The 26,017-nt window shown below is 47.2% G+C and overlaps 1 protein-coding gene across 1 annotated transcript in view; it reads right to left on the bottom strand.

Moving 5' to 3' along the window:
• Window positions 1–24,525, bottom strand: part of LOC127909979 (transmembrane protein 170B-like) — a 31,956-nt gene extending 7,431 nt beyond the window's left edge. The window contains exons 1-2 of the mRNA XM_052472769.1: window positions 24,186–24,525; window positions 5,663–5,833 (exon numbers count right to left, since the gene is read on the bottom strand). Of these exons, the coding sequence (XP_052328729.1) occupies window positions 5,663–5,833; window positions 24,186–24,345 (331 nt within the window). The 5' untranslated portion in view covers window positions 24,346–24,525. The remainder of the gene's footprint in view (window positions 1–5,662; window positions 5,834–24,185) is intronic.
• Between the last annotated feature and the right edge of the window lie 1,492 nt (window positions 24,526–26,017).

Raw genomic sequence — 26,017 nt, 5'->3', positions numbered from 1 at the left:
TCCCTACTAGGCCACCCGCCGCCCCACTAGGCCACCCGCCGCCCCACTAGGCCACCCGCCGCCCCACTTGGCCACCCGCCGCCCCACTAGGCCACCTCCCGCCCCACTTGGCCACCCGCCGCCCCACTAGGCCACCCGCCTCCCCACTAGGCCACCCGCCGCCCCACTAGGCTACCCGCCGCCCCACTAGGCCACCTCCCGCCCCACTTGGCCACTCGCCGCCCCACTAGGCCACCCGCTGCCCCACTAGGCTACCCGCCGCCCCACTAGGCCACCTGCCGCCCCACTTGGCCACCTCCCACCCCACTTGGCCACCCGCCGCCCCACTAGGCCACCCGCCTCCCCACTAGGCCACCCGCCGCCCCACTAGGCTACCCACCGCCCCACTAGGCCACCCGCCTCCCCACTAGGCCCCACTAGGCTACCTGCCGCCCCACTAGGCCCCCTGTCGCCACACTAGGCTACCTGCAGCCCCACTAGGCCACCTGCCACTAAGCTACCTGCCGCCCCACTAGGCCACCTGCCGCCCCACTAGGCCACCTGCCGCCCCACTAGGCCACCTCCCGCCCCACTAGGCCACCTGCCACTAGGCCACCTGCCGCCCCACTAGGCTACCTGCCGCCCCACTAGACTACCTGCCGCCCCATTAGGCCACCTTCTGCCCCACTAGGCCACCTGCCGCCACACTAGGCTACCTGCAGCCCCACTAGGCCACCTGCCTCCCCACTAGGCTACCTGCCGCCCCACTAGGCTACCTGCCGCCCCACTAGGCCACCTGCCGCCCCACTAGGCTACCTGCCGCCTCACTAGGCTACCTGCCGCCCCACTAGGCCACCTGCCGCCACACTAGGCTACCTGCAGCCCCACTAGGCCACCTGCCACTAGTCTACCTGCCACCCCACTAGGCTACCTGCCGCCCCACTAGGCTACCTGCCGCCCCACTAGGCCACCTGCCGCCCCACTAGGCCACCTGCCACCCACCTAGGCCACCTCCCTCCCCACTTGGCTACCTGCCGCCCCACTAGGCTACCTGCCGCCCCACTAGGCCACCTGCCGCCACACTAGGCTACCTGCCGCCCCACTAGGCCACCTGCCGCCCCACCAGGCTACCTGCCGCCCCGTTAGGCCACCTGCCGCCCCGTTAGGCCACCTGCCGCCCCACTAGGCCACCTGCTGCCCCACTAGGCCACCTGCCGCCCCACTAGGCCACCTGCCGCCCCACTAAGCCACCTGCCACTAGGCTACCTGCCGTCCCACTAGGCCACCTGCCACTAGGCCACCTGCTACTAGGCTACCTAACGCCCCACTAGGCTACCTGCCACCCCACTAGGCCACCTGCCGCCCCACTAGGCCACCTGCCGCCCCGACTGGCCACCTGCCACTAGGCCACCTGCCACTAGCCGCCCCACCACTAGGCCACCTGCCGCCCCACTAGGCCAGCTGCCGCCCCACTACCTGCCGCCCCACTAGGCCACCTGCCGCCCCACTAGGCCACCTGCCACCCACCTAGGCCACCTGCCACTAGGCTACCTGCCGCCCCACTAGGCCACCTGCCACCCACCTAGGCCACCTGCCACTAGGCTACCTGCCGCACCACTAGGCCACCTCCCTCCCCACTGGCCACCTGCCGCCCCACTAGGCCACCTGCCGCCCCACTAGGCCACCTGCCACCCACCTAGGCCACCTGCCACCCACCTAGGCCACCTCCCGCCCCACTAGGCAACCTGCCACCCACCTGGCCACCTCCCCCCCACTTGGCCACCTGCCACCCCAGGCCACCTGCCGCCCCACTTGGCCACCTGCCGCCCCACTTGGCCACCTGCCGCCCCGTTAGGACACCTGCCGCCCCAATAGGCCACCTGCCGCCCCACTAGGCCACCTGCCACCCACCTGGCCACCTCCCGCCCCACTAGGCCACCTGCCACCCACCTGCCTCCCGCCCCACTAGGCCACCTGCCACCCACCTAGGCCACCTCCCGCCCCACTAGGCCACCTGCCGCCCCACTAGGCAACCTGCCGCCCCACTAGGCCACCTGCCACCCACCTAGGTCACCTGCCGCCCCACTTGGCCACCTGCCGCCACCCACCTGCCGCCCCCACTAGGCCACCTCCCGCCCCCACTAGGCCACCTGCCACCCACCTAGGTCACCTCCCGCCCCCCACCCACCTGCCGCCCCCACCCACCTGCCGCCCCACTAGGCCACCTGCCGCCCCACTAGGCCACCTGCCGCCCCACTAGGCCACCTGCCGCCCACTAGGCTACCTGCCGCCCCACTAGGCCACCTGCCACACTAGGCTACCTGCAGCCCCACTAGGCCACCTGCCACCCCTGCCACCCCACTAGGCTACCTGCCGCCCCACTAGGCCACCTGCCGCCCCACTAGGCCACCTGCCACCCACCTAGGCCACCTCCCTCCCCACTTGGCTACCTGCCGCCCCACCTACCTGCCGCCCCACTAGGCCACCTGCCGCCACACTAGGCTACCTGCCGCCCCACTAGGCCACCTGCCGCCCCACCAGGCCACCTGCCGCCCGTTAGCCCCCCGTTAGGCCACCTGCCGCCCCACTAGGCCACCTGCTGCCCCACTAGGCCACCTGCCGCCCCACTAGGCCACCTGCCGCCCCATTAAGCCACCTGCCACTAGGCTACCTGCCGTCCCACTAGGCCACCTGCCACTAGGCCACCTGCTACTAGGCTACCTACGCCCCACTAGGCTACCTGCCACCCCACTAGGCCACCTGCCGCCCCACTAGGCCACCTGCCGCCCCACTAGGCCACCTGCCACTAGGCCACCTGCCACTAGGCCACCTGCCACTAGGCCACCTGCCGCCCCACTAGGCCAGCTGCCGCCCCACTAGGCCACCTGCCGCCCCACTAGGCCACCTGCCGCCCCACTAGGCCACCTGCCACCCACCTAGGCCACCTGCCACTAGGCTACCTGCCGCCCCACTAGGCCACCTGCCACCCACCTAGGCCACCTGCCACTAGGCTACCTGCCGCACCACTAGGCCACCTCCCTCCCCACTTGGCCACCTGCCGCCCCACTAGGCCACCTGCCGCCCCACTAGGCCACCTGCCACCCACCTAGGCCACCTGCCACCCACCTAGGCCACCTCCCGCCCCACTAGGCAACCTGCCACCCACCTAGGCCACCTCCCGCCCCACTTGGCCACCTGCCGCCCCGTTGGGCCACCTGCCGCCCCACTTGGCCACCTGCCGCCCCACTTGGCCACCTGCCGCCCCGTTAGGACACCTGCCGCCCCAATAGGCCACCTGCCGCCCCACTAGGCCACCTGCCACCCACCTAGGCCACCTCCCGCCCCACTAGGCCACCTGCCACCCACCTAGGCCACCTCCCGCCCCACTAGGCCACCTGCCACCCACCTAGGCCACCTCCCGCCCCACTAGGCCACCTGCCGCCCCACTAGGCAACCTGCCGCCCCACTAGGCCACCTGCCACCCACCTAGGTCACCTGCCGCCCCACTTGGCCACCTGCCGCTTCACTAGGCCACCTGCCGCCCCACTAGGCCACCTCCCGCCCCACTAGGCCACCTGCCACCCACCTAGGTCACCTCCCGCCCCACTTGGCCACCTGCCGCCCCACTTGGCCACCTGCCGCCCCACTAGGCCACCTGCCGCCCCACTAGGCCACCTGCTGCCCCACTAGGCCACCTGCCACTAGGCCACCTGCCGCCCCGTTAGGCCACCTGCCGCCCCACTAGGCCACCTGCCACCCCACTAGGCCACCTCCCGCCCCACTTGGCCACCCGCCGCCCCACTAGGCCACCTGCCGCCCCACTAGGCCACCCGCCGCCCCACTAGGCTACCTACCGCACCACTAGGCTACCTGCAGCCCCACTAGGCTACCTGCAGCCCCACTAGGCTACCTGCCGCCCCACTAGGCCACCTGCCGCCCCACTAGGCCACCTGCCACTAGGCCACCTGCCGCCCCACTAGGCCACCTGCCGCCCCACTAGGCCACCTGCCACCCACCTAGGCCACCCACCTAGGCCACCTCCCGCCCCACTAGGCCACCTGCCACCCACCTAGGCCACCTCCCACCCCACTAGGCCACCTGCCACCCACCTAGGCCACCTCCCGCCCCACTAGGCCACCTCCCGCCCGACTAGGCTACCTGCCGCCCCACTAGGCTACCTGCCGCACCACTAGGCCACCTGCTGCCCCACTAGGCTACCTGCAGCCCCACTAGGCTACCTGCCGCCCCACTAGGCCACCTGCCACTAGGCTACCTGCTGCCCCACTAGGCCACCTGCTGTGTACTATGTAGTGTAGTGTACTATGTAGGGAATAGGGTACCATTTAGGACGCAGTCTTTTTCCTCTCTCTCCCTACAAGTTAGTCCCGCCTCTCTCTCACCATACATCATTAGGACCATCGCCATGGAAACGGTCAGAACTGAAGAGGGTCTCAAAAGTCCAACTGTCTTGAGTTCAATAAAAATACACATTTGTTTTAGATACAAATGTTATTTTGAGTCAACAACAAACAACGATGTCAAGACGAGGGACACCGGAAGAGATTAGCCTATAAAATGGCTCAATGTCTGACTGTTGCCGGTCGAGCACTACATAACCTCACCTTCTATCACTCTTGGCAGGGCGTTGCTGCTGCTGCAACACGGCACCTGCTTTTAGCTGTTTTAAGCGTACCCACAATGCACAGTCAATAGTTTGCTCTCTCTGCGAGCTTCCATATTAATAACAAAGTGGTCTGTTCTCCTCTTGGCTTGGCTCTGTGATTGAGTGTTTCATCCTTGCCTGTCATCAGGAGCTCCAATCCTAGTCCACGTAGCTCACAAACAGCACCCCAAATGGCACCCTATTACCTACAGATGTAGGATCTTAATTTGATCACCCTGTTGCAGGATAACTTTTATGATTTTTTTTTTTACCTGTAGTGTATTTGAGGTTTAAAAATAGGTTTCTGAAGTTTGTTATTTCCACACTGCAATTTCAGACTTGATTTTCCCATACGAAAAATGCATCGACCTTACAAAAATGTACATGAATTATAATCCACATGATAATTTCCTGTTGCTGCAGGATTATTTTCCTGCTGTAGCAAACTGAGTCAAAATAAGATCTAACATCTGTATTAGGCACACTGCTTTGACCAGAGCCCTATGGCCCCGATCAAATGTAGTGCACTAGGTAGGGAATAGGGTGCCATTTAGGATACTAAGGTCTATTTACACACTCTTCAGGCAGAATGATGATATTTGGGCTAAAGATGTTGGGCATGTGTAGAGAGGACAATTAGATAGAAAGCCAGACAGACGGAGAGATATGCAGATCGATAGACAGAAAGAGGGCAGGAGCCAGACAGACAGAGAGATATGCAGATCGATAGACAGAAAGAGGGCAGGAGCCAGACAGACAGAGAGATATGCAGATCGATAGACAGAAAGAGGGCAGGAGCCAGACAGACCTATCGACAGACAGACACAGAATGGGTGGTGACAGAGAGGCAAAATGCAGACAGGCAGGCAGACAGACCTATCGCCAGACAGACCTATCGACAGACAGACACAGAATGGGTGGTGACAGAGAGGCAAAATGCAGACAGGCAGGCAGACAGACCTATCGCCAGACAGACCTATCGACAGACAGACACACACTCAACATCTTCCAATGACTCACTGGTGATGACCCCTCCAACCAGGGAGGTCAGGAAACCCAGACTGACCAGGACCAAGGTGATGAGGCGACCCCTCTTGTGGCGCTGCAACATGACCAACATGAGCAGGCCCATCGCCCCGTGGACCAAGAGAGAGGAGAAGAGACACCACAGGAACACCCAGTACCACATCTCTGAGAGAGAGAGGGAGGAAAGACAGAGATTAGTGGTTAGACACAGCTCTGGAGATGGGCGGCAGGTAGCTTAGTGGTTAGAGAGTTGGACTGGGAACCGAAAGGTTGCAAGATCGAATCCCTGAGCTGACAAGGCCCCTGTTGTTCTGCCCCTGAACAAGGCAGGTAACCCACTGTTCTTAGGCCGTCATTGAAAATAAGAATTTGTTCTTAACTTACTTGCCTAGTTAAATAAAAAACATGGAAACACAGACCAGTGGTTAGTTAGACAGCTCTGCAGGCCTACCATAACATAGTCTCTGAATGGAAAAGGGGCAGAGTGGTTAGTTAGACAGCTCTGCAGGCCTACCATAACATAGTCTCTGAATGGAAAAGGGGCAGAGTGGTTAGTTAGACAGTTCTGCAGGCCTACCATAACATAGTCTCTGAATGGAAAAGGGGCAGAGTGGTTAGTTAGACAGTTCTGCAGGCCTACCATAACATAGTCTCTGAATGGAAAAGGGGCAGAGTGGTTAGTTAGACAGTTCTGCAGGCCTACCATAACATAGTCTCTGAATGGAAAAAGGTGTGGTTGGGAAAGATGAGCTTGCCAAAAAAGATTTTGAGGTAGGGGGGAGTTTTACCCCGAGTTACCCTACAATTGACCTGTGTTACATTTAGTCCTACTCTCCCCTATGCACTCAGAGCAGTAACCATGTCGTTTCTAAACACCCTGGGTTTAAAATGGGGCCGTTCGCGCATATTTAGGAGTTGAGAAATAAATAAAGTAGGAACGTAAAAACTGGGCTCTCCATTAAAACCGCTGTTTTCCCTGTGACTGCCAGAGTGTTGACTGCTTGTCAGAATGCTTCAAACATATTTTACTAGGCAAGTCAAAGAACAAATTCTTATTTACAATGACAGCCTACACTGGCCAAACCCAAACAATGCTGGGCCAATTGTGCGCTGCCCTGTGAGACTCCCAAAAACAGCTGGATGTGATATAGCCTTGATTCAAACCAGGGACTGCAGTGACACATCTTGCACTGAGATGCAGTGCCTTAGACCGCTGCACCACTCAGGCCATCTAGGTAAAGAGATCAACTTTTAGACCACGGGGTTGTCTGATTTTTCTATTCATTACTCACTTTGTTTGCAGAGGGAAAGTAAACGTGGACTGTTCTAGCATCTTCAAAGAGCACCTCTGCAAAGAAAATGACAGTTAAATTAAGAACGTTGCGCCAGTAATTGAAAGGTCGCTGACTTAAAACCCCCGAGCCAACTAGGTAAAACACATGTCGATGTTCCCTCGAGTAAGGCACTTAACCCTAATTGCTCCTGTAAGTCGCTTGTCTGCTAAATGTCTAATACAGGTGCCAATGACCTGAATGTGCTGTCAACATGAACTATGTTATCTATAGCATATCCATTTAACCTTGTTCCACAACCTTCTGCCTCTGATATCGATCCAGCTGCCAGCTGTCATGCTGGGCAGAGAGAGAGACGTGACATAGGGCCCTTTGTGCTGCCTGGCTTCTATGGTCACAAGAGATCAGCCAGCTTAGTCAGCTCATACTGTTGAGACAAGACACAATACAGCCCCTATCTATGTCAGGGCAGGTAAGGGTCAGGACGGGAAACTGTAGGGCGAGGGAGAGTGATGTAGACAGAGAGAGAGAGAGACACAGAGAACCAGAAAACCTGAGCTTAAGCCTTCACTATGGTGAATCACTAAAATAATACAGAAATACACCAAGAATATGAAGGAACAGTATGACAGAAAACAGCTCAATGTGATTGAAGAATCCATAGAATCAAATTACTTCTGGGAGAATTGGAAAGCACTGAACAAACAACAACATGACGAGCTATGTATCCAAAATGGAGATGTATGGATAAACCACTTCTCTAACCTTTTGGCCATATAACAAAGAACCACGTGCTAAAACATGATCATTTACTAAACTTAGAATGAGCTATTAAAGATAGCAATAGTCACCTACCTCTCGTTGCACTCCACAAGGAGACTGCCTGCTACGCGAATGCAGTGGAAGCCAAGGTAAGTTGCTAGCTAGCATTAAACTTATCTTACAAAATCAATCAATCATAATCACCAGTTATAACTACACATGGTTGTTGATATTACTAGTTTATTTAGCGTGTCCTGCGCTGCATATAATCGATGCAACACTGGGGGATGATTTAACAAAAAAGCATTTGCGAAAAAAGCACAATTGTTGGACGACTGTACCTAACTATAAACACCAAAGCCTTTCTTAAAATCAATACACAGAAGTATATATTTTTAAACCTGCATATTTAGCTAAAAGAAATCCAGGTTAGTAGGCAATATTAACCAGGTGAAATTGTGTCATTTCTCTTGCGTTCATTGCACGCAGAGTCAGGGTATATGCAGTTTGGGCAGCCTGGCTCATTGCGAACTAATTTGCCAGAATTGTACGCAATTATGACATACATTGAAGGTTGTGCAATGTAACAAGAATATTTAAACTTAGGGATGCCACCCGTTAGATAAAATACCGAATGGTTCCGTATTTCACTGAAATAATAAATGTTTTCGAAATTATAGTTTCCGGATTCAACCATATTAATGACCAAAGGCTGGTATTTCTGTGTGTTATGTTATAATTAAGTCTATGATTTGATATTTGATAGAGCAGTCTGAGCGATGGTAGGCAGCAACAGGCTCGTAAGCATTCATTCAAACAGCACTTTCATGCGTTTTGCCAGCAGCTCTTTGCAAGCACAGCGCTGTTTATGACTTCAAGCCTATCAACCTAATGGCTGTGAAATGGCTAGGTAGTTAGCGGGGTGCGCGCTAATAGCGTTTCTAACGTCACTTGCTCTGAGACCTTGAAGTAGTGGTTCCCCTTGCCGCAGTTTTTGTGGAGCGATGGGTAACGCTGCTTCAAGGGGGGCTGTTGTCGATGTGTTCCTGGTTCGAGCCCAGGAAGGAGCGAGGAGAGGGACGGAAGCTATACTGTTACACTGGCAATACTATAGTGCCTATAAGAACATCCAATAGTCAAAGGTATATGAATGTAACGGCGTTCGTCTGTTGAAAGAGAGTCGGACCAAAATGCGGGGTGGTGGTTACTCATGCTCTTTAATGAAAATAATACGATACATGAAATAACTAAATATACAAAACAACAAACATAACGCGAAAACCTATACAGCCTATCTTGTGACAACAAACACAGAGACAGGCAACAATCACCCACAAAACACACAGTGAAACCTAGGCTACCTAAATATGGTTCCCAATCAGAGACAACGAGAATCACCTGACTCTGATTGAGAACCACCTCAGACAGCCAACCTATGCTAGACCCCTACTCAGCCGCAATCCCAATGCCTACTAAAACCCCAATACGAAACACAACAAAAATAAACCCATGTCACACACTGGCCTGAACAAATAAATAACAAAAACACAAAATACTAAGACCAAGGCGTGACAATGAAATACAAATGGTATAGAAAGAAATAGTCCTATAAATACAATATTAACTAAAACCTAAAACCTCTTACCTTGGAATATTGAAGTCTCATGTTAAAAGGAACCACCAACTTTCATATGTTCTCATGTCCTGAGCTTTTTTACATGGCACATATTGCACTTTTACTTCTCCAACACTTTGTTTTTGCATTATTTAACTTTTTATGGCTTTATTGAGTAGCTTGGATGAAAAGGTACCCATTGTAAATGGCCAGCTCCTCAGTCTCAGTTGCTAATATATGCATATTATTATGAGTATTGGATAGAAAACACTCTGAAGTTTCTAAAACCGTTTGAATTATGTCTGTGAGCATAACAGAACTCATATTGTAGGCAAAAACCTGAGAAATTCCACTTCCTGTTTGTATTTTTTCTGGGGGTGGCAGACTTTCAAGCTCTCATTGAAATTACAGCGAGATATGGATGAGTTTTCCCTTCCTATGCCTTCCACTAGATGTCAACAGTCAATTGAACTTTGTCTGATGACTCTAATGTGAAGGGGGGTCGAATGAGACAGGAAATAGTCCCCACTGCCACGAGTTGACCATGCTTTCACCATGCGCGTTCACAGGGGAAGGACCTGCATTCCACCGGTCATCTGAAGTCATTCTAATTCTCCGGTTGGAACGTTATTCAAGATATATGTAAACAACATTCTAAAGATTGATTCAGTACATCGTTTGACATGTTTCTACTGACTGTTACGGAACTTTTGGACATTTCGTCACGTTATAGTGGACGCGCTTTGTGACTTTGGAATTGTTTACCAAATGCGCTAACCAAAGTAGCTAATTGGACAAAAATAACGGACATTTTCGAACAAATCACAAGCATTTATTGTGGGCCTGGGATTCCTAGGTAAGGAAACATTTATCATGTATCTTCTGGTTTCTGTTGACTCCAACATGGCGGCTAATTTGGCTTCTGTTCTGAGCTCCGTCTCACATTATTGCCTGGGTTGCCTTTTCCGTAAACTTTTTTTGAAATCTGACACAGCGGTTGCATTAAGGAGAGGTATATCTATAATTCCATGTGTATAACTTGTATTACAAACAGTGTAGCTATTCCCTCCGCAAGGCAATCAAACAAGCTAAGCGTCAGTATAGAGACAAAGTAGAATCGCAATTCAACGGCTCAGACACAAGAGGTATGTGGCAGGGTCTACAGTCAATCACGGATTACAAAAAGAAAACCAGCCCAGTCACGAACCAGGATGCCTTACTCCCAGGCAGACTAAATAACTTTTTTGCCCGCTTTGAGGACAATACAGTGCCACTGACACGGCCCGCAACCAAAACATGCGGACTCTCCTTCACTGCAGCCGAGGTGAGTAAAACATTTAAACGTGTTAACCCTCGCAAGGCTGCAGGCCCAGACGGCATCCCCAGCCGCGCCCTCAGAGCATGCGCAGACCAGCTGGCTGGTGTGTTTACGGACATATTCAATCGACCCCTATCCCAGTCTGCTGTTCCCACATGCTTGAAGAGGGCCACCATTGTTCCTGTTCCCAAGAAAGCTAAGGTAACTGAGCTGAACGACTACCGCCCCGTAGCACTCACTTCCATCATCATGAAGTGCTTTGAGAGACTAGTCAAGGACCATATCACCTCCACCCTACCTAACACTCTAGACCCACTCCAATTTGCTTACCGCCCAACTAGGTCCACAGACGATGCAATCATAACCACGCTGCACACTGCCCTAACCCATCTGGACAAGAGGAATACCTATGTGAGAATGCTGTTCATCGACTACAGCTCAGCATTTAACAACATAGTACCCTCCATACTCGTCATCAAGTTCGACCCCGCCCTGTGCAACTGGGTACTGGACTTCCTGACGGGCCGCCCCCAGGTGGTGAGGGTAGGTAACAACATCTCCACCCCGCTGATCCTCAACACTGGGGCCCCACAAGGGTGCGTTCTGAGCCCTCTCCTGTACTCCCTGTTCACCCACGACTGCGTGGCCACGCACGCCTCCAACTCAATCATCAAGTTTGCGGACGACACAACAGTGGTAGGCTTGATTACCAATGACGACGAGACGGCCTACAGGGAGGAGGTGAGGGCCCTCGGAGTGTGGTGTCAGGAAAATAACCTCACACTCAGTGTCAACAAAACTAAGGAGATGATTGTGGACTTCAGGAAACAGCAGAGGGAACACCCCCCTATCCACATCGATGGAACAGTAGTGGAGTGGGTAGTAAGTTTTAAGTTCCTCGGCGTACACATCACAGACAAACTGAATTGGTCCACCCACATAGACAGCATCGTGAAGAAGGCGCAGCAGCGCCTCTTCAACCTCAGGAGGCTGAAGAAATTCGGCTTGTCACCAAAAGCACTCAAACTTCTACAGATGCACAATCAACAGCATCCTGTCGGGCTGCATCACCGCCTGGTACGTCAACTGCTCCGCCCACAACCGTAAGGCTCTCCAGAGGGTAGGGAGGTCTGCACAACGCATCACCGGGGGCAAACTACCTGCCCTCCAGGACACCTACACCACCCGATGTCACAGGAAGGCCATAAAGATCATCAAGGACAACAACCACCCGAGCCACTGCCTGTTCACCCCGCTATCATCCAGAAGGCGAGGTCAGTACAGGTGCATCAAAGCAGGGACCGAGAGACTGAAAAACAGCTTCTATCTCAAGGCCATCAGACTGTTAAACAGCCACCACTAACATTGAGTGGCTGCTGCCAACACACTGACTCAACTCCAGCCACTTTAATAATGGGAATTGATGGGAATTGATGTAAAATATATCACCAGCCACTTTAAACAATGCTACTTAATATAATGTTTACATACCCTACATTATTTATCTCATATGTATACGTATATACTGTACTCTATATCATCTACTGCAACTTTAATTAATACATGTATCACTAGACACTTTAAACTATGCCACTTTGTTTACATACTCATCTCATATGTATATACTGTACTCGATACCATCTACTGCATCTTGCCTATGCCGCTCTGTGCCATCACTCATTCATATATCTTTATGTACATATTATTTATCCCTTTACACTTGTGTGTATAAGGTAGTAGTTTTGGAATTGTTAGCTAGATTACATGTTGGTTATTACTGCATTGTCGGAACTAGAAGCACAAGCATTTCGCTACACTCGCATTAACATCTGCTAACCATGTGTATGTGACAAATAAAATTAGATTTGATTTGATTTATTATCATCTACATTTATGATGAGTATTTCTGTTGAAACAATGTGGCTATGCAAAATCACTTGATGTTTTTGGAACTAGTGAATCTAATAAGCCAATGTAAACTCAGATTTTTTTTTATAAATATGAACTTTATCAAACAAAACATGCATGTATTGTGTAACATGAAGTCCTATGAGTGTCATCTGATGAAGATAATTCAGGGTTAGTGATTCATTTTCTCTCTATTTCTGCTTTTTGTGAATGCTATATTTCGCTGGAAAATGGCTGTGCTTATTGTGGTTTGGTGGAGACCTAACATAATAGTTTGTAGTGCTTTCGCTGAAAAGCCTATTTGAAATCGGACACTTTGGTGGGATTAACAACGAGAATAGCTTTAAAATGGTATGAGACACATGTATGTTTGAGGAATGTTAATTATTTGATTTTTTATTTTTTGAAAATGGCGCCCTACACTTTGACTGGTTGTTGTCAAATCGCTCCCGTTAACGGGATTGCAGCCATAAGAAGTTAAACCAAATTAAACATGTTTCATTATTTATTTGAGGCTAAATTGATTTTTATTGATGTATTATTTTAAGTTAAAATAAGTATTCATTTAGTATTGTTGTAATTAAATACAAATCAGCAGATTAATCGGTATCAGCTTTTTTTGGTCCTCCAATAATCGGTATCGGTGTTGAAAAATCATAATCGATCGACCTCTAGTGTTGATGGTATACTAAATTAAATGATCAAATATACAGACGACAAATTCAAATGGGCTCTTCTTAAACTCTAACATTATCCTTAGCCTGATCACCCCAATCCACAAAAGTGGAGACAAATTTTATTACTATGGAATATGTGTGAGCAGCAATCCTCTGCAGTATCAACAGCAGACTCCAACATTTCCTCAGTGAAAACAGTGTCCTGAGCAAATGTCAAATTACCAAAATACCATACGACACACCATGTACACACCCTGCACACCCTTACTGAAAAACAAACAAAACAAAAGCAAAGTCCTCTCATGCTTTGTTGATTTCAATAAAGCTTTTGACTCAATTTGGCATGAGGGTGTGCTATACATATTGATGGAAAGTGGTATTGGGGGGGAAAACATATGACATTATAAAATCAATGTACAAAAACAACAAGTGTGCAGTTAAAAATTGGCAAAAATCACACACATTTCTTTCCACATGGCCATGGGGTGAGACAGGGATGCAGCTTGAGCCCCACCCTCTTCATCATATATATCAATGAATTGGCGAGGGCACCAGAACAGTCTGCAGCACCCGGCCTCAACCTACTAGAATCTGAAGTCAATTTGATGATGATCTGGTTCTTCTGTCCACAACCAAGGAGGGCCTACAGCAGCACCTAGATCTTCTGCACAGATTCTGTCAAACCTGGGCCCTGACAGTAAATCTCAGTAAGACATAAATAATGGTGTTCCAAAAATGGTCCAGTAGTCAAGACAAATAATACAAATTATATCTAGATGCTGTTGCCCTAGTGAACACAACAAATTATAACTAACTTAGCTTAAACATTAACACCACAGGTAACTTCCACAAGGCTGTGAACGATATGAGAGACAAGGCAAGAAGGGCCTTCTTCGCCATCAAAAGAAACATAAAACTCAACATCCCCATTAGGATCTGTTATTGAACCCATTGCCCTCTATGGTTGTGAAGGATGAACCGAGAGAAGAGTCCCCTCAGCCAGCTAGTTTGGGGCTCTGGCTCAAACACAAACAGACCCCACAGAGCCCCAGGACAGAAACACATTTAGCCTCAGCCAAATTATGAGAAAACAAAAAAAAGATAACTATTTGGAACACAGGAAAGAATCAACCAAAAAACAGGGCAAACTAAAATGCTGTCTGGCCCTAAACATAGAATACACATTGGCAGAATACCTGACCACTGTGACTGACCCAAAATTAAGAAAATCCTTGACTATGTACAGACTCAGTGAGCACAGCCTTGCTATTGAGAAAGGCCCCCATAGGCAGGAGTTAAGAGAGAGAAGACTATCTATATGCACACTGCCCACAAAATGAGGTGGAAACTGAGCTACACTTCCTGACCTCCTGCCAAATTTATGACCACATTTGAGATACATAATTCCCACAGATCACACAGACCCACATATCAAACATTGATAGTCTCCCATAAGAAAAGGGAAACCAGTGGAGCACAAATAACATTGTAAATACAACCTATATTTATCTGTTTAAACTGTTGTGAGTGTAATGTTTAATGAGAAAGGTAGAGAGATGTAGAGAGAGGTAGAGAGAGAGAAATAAAGAGGTATAGAGAGAGAGATGGATTGAGAGGAGTGGGGCCAGACTGGAGAGGCAGGCCAGCATAGGAAGACAGGGACAGGATACTGTAAAGAGAGGGAGTGATCTAGAGAGAGAGGCAGGGGCAGAGAGTCAAAGAGAGAAAGAGAGAGAGAAAGAGACAGGAGAGGCAGAGAGAGCGAGCGAGAGAGAGAGAGAGAGAGAGGCAGAGAAAGAAGGAGAGGTAGAGAGAGGAGTAGAAAGAGAGAGAGAGAGAGAGAGAGAGAGAGAGAGAGAGAGAGAGAGAGAGAGAGAGACAGGTAAGGGAGAAAGATAGAGAGACGCAGAAAGAGAGAGAGATGGAAGGATAGAGAGGAGAGAGAAGGGCCATACCAGGCCCAGAGAGTCACGTCACAGCCAGCCAACTTCGTTAGGATTCCACACAGTCCACAGGATGGCGCTAGCTGAGCATTTGCTGGCCAACCACACACCGCTGCTCTGTCACGCCACTGGGACACAGATCCTTAGCAGCACCACTCTCTGCATGGGAATGTGTGTGTGTGAGCGCGTGAGCGCGTGTGTGTGTGCGTGCGTGTGTGTGTGGCTACGAGGGGTTGTCGAGGAGTCAAGGTTGTCTGTAGTAGTACAAGTGCTGTGTCATCTTCAGGCATGCAACCCCCATGTCAGCAGAATGTAGGATTATTAATGTGCGTTACACCACTAATCCCCTACCAGGGACCTGTGGGCCCCTGTCAGCAGTTTTTACAACATGTGGTGGGTCCCGGCTGGCCTTGCATGTCAACCCAAGCATTAAACAGAATGGGGGAACACTTTATTATAAGGCATTTATACAAACCGTTTCTAAGGCATTTATAAACCGTTTAAGGCATTTATACAAACCGTTTCTAAGGCATTTATAAACCCGTTTCTAAGGCATTTATACAAACCGTTTCTAAGGCATTTATACAAACCGTTTCTAAGGCATTTATACAAACCGTTTCTAAGGCATTTATACAAACCGTTTCTAAGGCATTTATACAAACCGTTTCTAAGGCATTTATACAAACCGTTTCTAAGGCATTTATACAAACCGTTTATAAGGCATTTATACAAACCGTTTCTAAGGCATTTATAAACCCGTTTCTAAGGCATTTATAAACCCGTTTCTAAGGCATTTATACAAACCGTTTATAAGGCATTTATAAACCCGTTTCTAAGGCATTTATACAAACCGTTTCTAAGGCATTTATAAACCCGTTTCTAAGGCATTTATAAACCCGTTTCTAAGGCATTTATACAAACCGTTTCTAAGGCATTTATACAAACCGTTTCTAAGGCATTTATACAAACCGTTTCTAAGGCATTTATACAAACCGTTTCTAAGGCATTTATACAAACCGTTTCTAAGGCATTTATACAAACCGTTTATAAGGCATTTATACAAACCGTTTCTAAGGCATTTATAAACCCGTTTCTAAGGCATTTATAAACCCGTTTCTAAGGCATTTATACAAACCGTTTCTAAGGCATTTATACAAACCGTTTCTAAGGCATTTATACAAACCGTTTCTAAGGCATTTATAAAACCGTTTCTAAGGCATTTATACAAACCGTTTCTAAGGCATTTATACAAACCGTTTATAAGGCATTTATAAACCCGTTTCTAAGGCATTTATACAAACCGTTTATAAGGCATTTATAAAACCGTCTATAGGGCATTTATAAACCGTTTGCTCACCATGTATTAAACATGACTCCCACATGTGTAATGTTAGTAAGCTAGTTATTCAGACATGTATATTTAGTTCCTTAAACATCCTGTGTTGTGTGTTGGTTTTATCACTAGGTACTGCTGGAATGTCTACCAATGGCATACCCACCTTGTTGTGGCAAATTACACCGGTCACTCAACACTTAGAAAGTACAAATAGCACTCACTTTTGATTAGAGATCGCAAAAATACTTTATTAATGATTAGTAAAAATGGTTTATTAATGAGGGAGTAATTATTAATTAATAAATGGTAAACACACACTTTATAAAATGCTTAATAAATGGTTAATTATGGATCCGTGTTGCCGGGAAAGGCATTATGTTCCCATTCCACTGATAAGCGGTGAGCCTTGATTACAAAAGGCACAGCCAGCCAGGCAGCTGTAGCTGTATGGGGGCCCCGAGGGACCGATGGGACAGAGCTAAACGGGATAGAGGAGAACAGAGCGAGAGGGCCACAGGGGAGCTGGATTCACCCACTGCTATAGTCCTATCTCCTGCTTTGTGGGAAGAGAGGAGGAGAGAGAGGAATCCCGGAGTAATACCACCACTGCTATAGGCTAGTCAGATATGAAAGACTGTGCTGTATGAGAGTATAGTAGAGATTGTTATGACTGCCCGGGGCCCCCTTACCCGCCACAGTTTTATGGCTGTCATAAAATACTCTGCTTCTGGGCTCTGTAGTATTCAGATTGGAATGTGACTTTGGAACACAGAGACACTTGGCCAAACTCTGACATCAAAAAGTTGAATAATTGAACAGTATTTCTGTATTCCAAACAGTTGGAGTGGTCCATGGACACTTAATGAACAGTATTTCTGTATTCCAAACAGTTGGAGTGGTCCATGGACACTTAAGGATCAGTCATGTCGAGTTTGTTTCATTTGGTGACCTCATGAAGGACAGGAGACAACACATTACTGTTTCTTTAGTTGTATACACTTCTCAAGGATGGGGTTTGCATCCCGTGAGCACAGACATTATAACCAAACGTCTCGGAACGCCCCCTTTCCACAGAGTTAATAAAAGGACACATGACAAAATGTACATTTAGTCAAGAGAACGCAGGGATGGCTACCACTCTATAGACCAAGAAGACTAAGACGTGAGCCGGATGTTTAAATGGTTTAAACTACAACTCTACTGAAGGACAAGACCAGAGAACGTGGGGATCAATCCCACACTGAAAAGGTTGTGAAATCTACAAACTAAAGACCAATTATTCAGTTTGCGGCTGTTTAAATACTTTAGTCTGGTAAACGCATCCGTTCGAACGACCGAAAGGTACTATGACGTATCCATTATAACACGCTACAACTATGAAAGACTTTGAGGACTAACCAGAGACGGACCAGACAAACCAGAGACTTTCTGTAGACTAACTATCCAGCAGACGGATCGACGACCACAGAGAGAAACAACAAAGGCATACACTCGTAAATATGTAAATTGCAATGTATTTTCGAATGCGCGACTGTGCATGTTCAGAGAGTTAGCATTTCCATGAGCGTAGTCAACTGTATGTACATGTGTCCACTCTGAGTTTCCCGCTCTTGAACTGTCCCCACCCCTTTCCTTTGTCTACCAAGCTTGTTTATGTTTGTTTATGTAATTCTGGAATTGATTATAGTTGGTTAGTAAATAAATAATTAAGCCAATTTGTATATCGCTGAATCATGACTAGGCTTCGTGCAGATATCCAAGGCTTTGTGACATTCAGGAATGAGACTGATGAGGTAATAATACATTAATATAATACACTGATGAGGTAACAATACATCAATAGAAGACTGTAAGATATGAAAATATCTGAGTTAATTTGGGAAATAGAGACTCTTTAAACATTGTCCCGTGGTTCCCCGACTTCCTAGTTAATTAAAGTTTACATGATAAGTTTAATCACGTAAAAGAATAATTACACATAGAGAATTGATTTGATAATATAACAGTCTTCACATTTAATGATAGTCACGTTACGACAAGATGCAGTACTGTCAGAAGCATCAACGTTGTCAGCACTGTAATAGCATGTAATAACATGTGAACAAGGGAGCTAGCATGATAAAATGAGAACACAAAGGATAACTGAGAATTGACAAACATTCAATGTGCTTTTTAACAGTGTCATCAATAACCTTGTCAATCAGACCATTTCAATTTGCTGGACGCAAAGTCTTTTCAACATTTTAAAATGGAAAAAATAGTAGAATGCATGTTTTTGTGCTTTGTTGAGAATAGAGAAGAAAAGAAAATGGGAAGTGAAATTGCTGCTAGGACACAGAAGAACACGTCCAGAGGAAATATAATCTTTTTAAGTACTAGAGTCTGTCTGTGGGCGACACTACTAGTATAACGGAGATGTCTATCATAACATGAGGAGTCTACATTCAGAACTTCTCTAAGCTGCATCATCTGCTTTCTCATCTGACCAGGGATGTGAAACTGGGTGTCACTCCTCGGTTCCCTCACTACAGCAACTTTACTTCTGCAATACTTGTGCATGCGAGTCACTTCCCTGCCGAGTCAGCGTGATTAACCATAGATGTGTGCATGCGAGTCACTTCCCTGCCGAGTCAGCGTGATTAACCATAGATGTGTGCATGCGAGTCACTTCCCCGCCGAGTCAGCGTGATTAACCATAGATGTGTGCATGCGAGTCACTTCCCTGCCGAGTCAGCGTGATTAGACATAGATGTGTGCATGCGAGTCACTTCCCCGCCGAGTCAGCGTGATTAACCATAGATGTGTGCATGCGAGTCACTTCCCTGCCGAGTCAGCGTGATTAGACATAGATGTGTGCATGCGAGTCACTTCCCTGCCGAGTCAGCGTGATTAGACATAGATGTGTGCATGCGAGTCACTTCCCTGCCGAGTCAGCGTGATTAGACCATAGATGTGTGCATGCGAGTCACTTCCCTGCCGAGTCAGCGTGATTAACCATAGATGTGTGCATGCGAGTCACTTCCCTGCCGAGTCAGCGTGATTAACCATAGATGTGTGCATGCGAGTCACTTCCCTGCCGAGTCAGCGTGATTAACCATAGATGTGTGCATGCGAGTCACTTCCCTGCCGAGTCAGCGTGATTAACCATAGATGTGTGCATGCGAGTCACTTCCCTGCCGAGTCAGCGTCATTAACCATAGATGTGTGCATGCGAGTCACTTCCCTGCCGAGTCAGCGTCATTAACCATAGATGTGTGCATGCGAGTCACTTCCCTGCCGAGTCAGCGTGATTAACCATAGATGTGTGCATGCGAGTCACTTCCCTGCCGAGTCAGCGTGATTAACCATAGATGTGTGCATGCGAGTCACTTCCCTGCCGAGTCAGCGTCATTAACCATAGATGTGTGCATGCGAGTCACTTCCCTGCCGAGTCAGCGTGATTATGGCCACCTGTGGCAGTGCAATATGAAGGTAACAGGGAGCCATGAGATGCAGGCCAGGTCTGGTCTTTACTTCCTGTTCCTCAGCAGGAAGTCTGCTTGGGCTTGCTCTCATAAATCTCCATGGCAGCCATGATGCCTATATATGTCTATCTTCCTCTTTGCACGGCAAAAAAAATGAATTTCAGTCACGAGAGATCTTGAGAGATCTTGTTCTGACGTTGTACTGCGTGTTGTTTCACTGCCCCGTTCATTCTTAGGTTAGGCCTATTGTAATCTCTCAACATTTAGTCATTTCAAATCAAATCAAATTGTATTAGGCACATGCTTTGAGTACAACAGGTGTAGTAGACCTTACAGTGAAATTCTGAATACAACAGGTGTAGTAGACCTTACAGTGAAATTCTGAATACAACAGGTGTAGTAGACCTTACAGTGAAATTCTGAATACAACAGGTGTAGTAGACCTTACAGTGAATTGCTGAATACAACAGGTGTAGTAGACCTTACACTGAAATGCTGAATACAACAGGTGTCGGTAGACCTTACAGTGAAATGCTTACTTACGAGCCCCTAACCAACTGTGCAGTTTTAAAAAATATGGATAAGAATAAGAGATATAAGTATCAAGTAATTAAAGAGGAGCAGTAAAAAATAACAATATATGCAGGGGGGAGCCGGTACAGAGTCAATGTGCAGGGGCACCGGTTAGTTGAGGTAGTTATAGTGTAGGTCGAGTTAATTAAAGTGACTATGCATAGATTACAACAGAGAGTGGCAGGGGTGTGGAGAGGGGGTGAATAGTCTGGGTAGCCATTTGACTAGATGTTCAGGGGTCTTATGGCTTGGGGGGTAGAAGCTGTTTAGAAGCCTCTTGGATCTAGACTTGGATCTATCCTCTTGGATCTAGCTCCGGTTCCGCTTGCCGTGCGGTAGCAAAGAGAACAGTTTATGACTAGGGTGGCTGGACTCTTTGAAAATGTTCAGGGCTTTCCTCTGACACAGCCTGGTATAGAGGTCCTGGATGGCAGGAAGCTTGGCCCCAGTGATGTACTGGGCCGTTTGCACTACACTCTGTAGTAGAGGTCGGGTTTTCATATCAATCGGTAATCGGCCTTTTTTAACTCCGATTATGGACGATTACATTGCAATCCACGAGGAAACTGCGTGGCAGGCTGACCACCTGTTACGCGGGTGCAGCGTCAAAAGGACCTTGCAAGGAGCCAAGGTAAATTGCTAGCTAGCATGAAACAACTCATCTTATAAAAAACTATCAATCTTCACATAATCACTAGTTAACTACATATGTTTGATGATATTACTAGGTACACTAGCTTGTCCTGCGTTGCATATAATCAATGTGGTGCTTGTTAAATTTATCATCGAATCCCAGCCTACTTCAACTTCGCCAAACGGGTGATGATTTAACAAAAGCGCATTGCTTTTCTTAACAGAAGTACATTTTTTTTAAGAAAATCATGTTAGCAGGCAATATGAACTAGGGAAATTGTGTCTTGCGTTCAGTGCACACAGAGTCAGGGTATATGCAACAATTTGGGCCGCCTGGCTCATTACGAACTGTGAACAAATTTGCCAGAATTTTACATAATTATGACATAACATTGAAGGTTGTGCAATGTAACAGCAATATTTAGGTTGCCAGCCATTCGATAAAATACGGAACGGTTCCGTATTTCACTGAAAGAATAAACGTTTTGTTTTCTAAATACTAGTTTCTGGATTAGACCTTATTAACGTGTTTATGTGTTTATTATATTAGAATGGAGTCTATGATTTGATATTTGATATTTGATTTGATTGATTTGTGTTATGTTATTATTAAGTCTATGATTTGATAGACCAGTCTGACTGAGCGGTGGTAGGCAGCAGCAGGCTTGTAAGCATTCATTCAAACAGCACTTTCCTGCCTTTGCCAGCAGCTCTTAGCAAAGCTTGAAGCACAGCGCTGTTTATGACTTCAAGCCTATCAACTCCTGAGATTAGGCTGGCAATACTAAAGTGCCTATAAGAACATCCAATAGTCGAAGGTACAGTGTATATGAAATAGTAATGGTACAGAGAGAAATAGTCGACGCGTTGTAATTCCTATAACAACTACAACCTAAAACTTCTTACCTGGGAATATTGAAGAACTGGGAATAATGAACCACCAGCTTTCATATGTTCTCATGTTCTGAGCAAGGAATTTAAACGTCAGCTTTTTTTACATGGCACATATTGCACTTTTACTTTCTTCTCCAACACTGTGTTTTTGAATTATTTAAACCAAATTGAACATGTTTCATTATTTATTTCAGACTAAATAGATTTCATTTATGTATTATATTAAATTAAAATAAAAGTGTTCATTGTTTATTCAGTATTGTTGTAATTGTCATTATTACAAATATATATTTAAAAATCGGCCAATTAATCGGTATCTGCTTTTTTTGGTCCTCCAATAATCCGTATCGGTATCTGCTTTTTTTGGTCCTCCAATAATCCGTATCGGTATCGGTGTTGAAAAATCATAAAATCGGTCGACCTCTACTCTGTAGTGCCTTGCGGTCGGAGGCCGAGCAGCTGCCATACCAGGCAGTGATGCAACCAGTCAGGATGCTCTCGATAGTGCAGCTGTAGAACCTTTTGAGGATCTGAGGACCCATGCCAAATCTTTTCAGTCTGCTGAGGGGGAATAGGTTTTGTCGTGCCCGCTTCACAACTGTCATGGTGTGCTTGGACCATGTTAGTTTGTTGGTGATGTGGACACCAAGGAACTTGAAGCTCTCATCTTGCTCCACTGCAGCCCCATCGATGAGAATGGGGGAGTGCTCGGTCCTCCTTTTCCCGTAGTCCACAATCATCTCCTTTGGCTTGATCACATTGAGGGAGAGGTTGTCCATCCCCATTCCACCCCCATTGTCCACCCCCATTCAAAATAAATACAATACAATGACCAAAGCACTAACAAAATTAAATCATATTTCATTATGTAAAAGCCTCATTTGAGAGAGAGGTAGCGAGGGGGAAGGCACAAAGAGAGTAAGGGGAGGCAGAGAGAGAGGAGAGAGCAAGAGAGACAGACAGGCAGAAAGGCAGGCAGAAAGGCAGGCAGAAAGGCAGGCAGAAAGGCAGGCAGAAAGGCAGGCAGAAAGGCAGGCAGAAAGGCAGGCAGAAAGGCAGGCAGAGAGAGAAGTAGGCCTAATTGTCATGACTACTCGTAGCCAGCCGTTTAATCATAATCTGTGACACTGTCACTCAAGTTGTCTCTTCTAGACTGTGTTGCTTCTCAATATCATGACTGTTTTCCATTCAATAAAAACTCAAAGTAATGTAGAAGTTAACACTGCTGTGCACTGTGCAGAGTAGACAGGATAAAACAACTAGGTCTTCATTACCCACATATGGATGAACCATATCTCTCTAGAACATCCCAGACAACTACCTAAGAATAGTAAAGCCCCCTTTACTGGCTCAAATAGCCGAACAATCAGCCTGTTACCAACCATTTGTAAACTTTGGGGGAAAAAATGGTCTTTGGCCAGAAACAATACTAATAGTAAAGAAATTGACAACAGATTTTCCACATGCCTATAGGGAAGGACATTCAACTAGCACAGCACTTCCATAAATGACTGATGATTGGCTGAGATAAAAAAAAAAAGATTGTTGGGGCTGTTTTGATAGACTTCAGTGCAGCTTTTGAAATTATTGATGTTCTTACCTTTATTTAACTAAGCAAGTCAGTTAAGAACAAATTCTTATTTTCAATGACAGCCTAGGAACAGTGGGTTAACTGCCTTGTTCAGGGGCAAAACAACAGATTTTTACCTTGTCAGCTCGGGGATTCTATCTTGCAACCTTTACAGTTACTAGTCCAACACTCTAACCACTAGGCTACCTGCCGCCCCAACGATCATAGTCTGTTGCTGGAAAAACTTGTGTTATGGCTTTACATTCCCTGCTATGTTTTGCTACCAGTTCCCGGTAGATATTCCGTGCTGTGGATGCTCTCCCTTTACAAATGGACGCGCACAGCTGTCCATGTCGCCCTGATGTCCATAGCCTACAGTAGGTTAGTAGATATGGGCTACAGCACTACATGTGTGTAGCCTACAACACTGGCAATTGGGTGAAGCGAGCCAGACCCTACACACAACGTTTGAAACGATGCCAAGTGTACGACATGGCTGTACACTGTACAGTAATAATGTGACATAGCCTACCTGTGAAATGTTGCAGCGTCGTGCCTTGTACCCAGAGGCTCAGCACTTGCTGCACTGATAGATTGACAGAAAAATCCCTGTTCATGTTTCTGTCGCCGCCGCGGCCGGGGTTCGCACCCCTCTTTGTCAAATGGCTGTACGTGGCTTTTGACGAAGACATCGAGGAGACCGGGGTGGCATGAGCTCGGAGGCTTTATCCCCCGGCGCGCACACCTCTACCGGTGCCTCTGTTTCGGCTTGACGTTGTTCATTTCCGCGCGGGGAAGGAAAGGGCCAACGGCTAGTCTTTTCGTGCTCATTCTCGGAAGCAGCGGCGGATTTTTGGAGGCCATGATGAGGATGGGATGGCAGCGCGAGAGAGCATAGCGCACACGGAGGTGTGGTCCTACATCTGCCCATCTCTCTACATAACCCTTAAAGGGGCCGTCACCGGTTAAAGTGGAGTGTACGCTAAACCTACGAGTTACCGTTATGATATTGTAGCCCTTTATGATTGGTAAACAAAAGATGAGTAATCAGTACAGTAGTGTTTACACTGACAACGTGCGTAACCATGTGGCACATGTGCGCGTAATTGAGCGGTAAAATTGTGAAAATCAGTGAGAGGACTATTGGCTGTAGTATCCTGCATATATTTACTATGAAAAGAATGATGCGTTTTTGTATTGCAGGGCGTTGTCTGTGACGTCTCATCGTTGCCAGTACTGTCCATGGTGCTGATTTGCTCCCAGTTGAGTCAATCCTAAAACGCCTGATAAAAGTAGAGGTGGGCAATATCAATAAGAGATATCATATTCAGCAGATCTTATTCTCTATTACCATCATCTGAGTCAATATTAAGATCATCGTTCGGGAATTTACCGTAGAAGAAATGTATAAGCTAACATTCCAGAAACAATGAGTTCTGCTTTCAAGGCAGACGAGAAGTCTAAAAGCTTCAACTCTACTTGTTATGTGTTTATTTATCAGGGACCTGAACAACACGATAAGGAACGAGAACAAGCTATAGAGCTCTGCCCACTATGTGGTCCTTTCAACAAATACATTTTAGGAATTAGATCCATGCGTAGCATGTTTTGTATTTCACATCATGATGGTGGTGAGACTTTTCACTGTATCACTAATAAAGATGAAATAGCTTAGATTATTCACAGATTCACGATCTCCTCTGATGTTGAGATGTGTCTATTACTTGAACTCTGTGAAGCATTTATTCATTTCTCTTTCCTTATTTGACCTGTTCTTGCCATAATATGGACTTGGTCTTTGACCAAACAGGGCTATCTTCTGTATAACACCCCTACCTTGTCACAACACAACTGATTGGCACAAACGCATTAAGAAGGAAAGAAATTCCACAAATTAACTTTTAACAAGGCACATCTGTTAATTGAAGTGCATTCCAGGTGATTACCTCATGAAGCTGGTTGAGAGAATGCCAAGAGTGTGCAAAGCTGTCATCAAGGCAAAAGGGTGGCTACTTTGAAGAATGTCAAATGTAAAATATATTTACATAACACTTTTTTGGTTGCTTCCTGATTCCATATGTGCTATTTTATAGTTTTGATGTCTTCATTATTATTCTACAATGTAGATAATAGTCAAAATAAAGAAAAACCCTTGAATGAGTAGATGTGTCCAAACTTTGACTGGTACTGTATATTTTTATATGTAATCTATAAGCATTTTGGGATTTTTAATGGATTATTTAACATATATTGAATGCGTAATGCAGCAATGTAAAATCTATGGCTGCTATGAAAGTTAACTGTGTTTATGGGTGATTAGGGGTGTATTCATTTTGCAGATTCTGTTGAAATAAACGGAAGCAA

The sequence above is a fragment of the Oncorhynchus keta genome, chromosome 20 (genome assembly GCF_023373465.1).
Source record: "Oncorhynchus keta strain PuntledgeMale-10-30-2019 chromosome 20, Oket_V2, whole genome shotgun sequence".
Lineage (NCBI taxonomy): Eukaryota > Metazoa > Chordata > Actinopteri > Salmoniformes > Salmonidae > Oncorhynchus > Oncorhynchus keta.
This window is presented reverse-complemented; position numbering and strand designations above follow the sequence as displayed.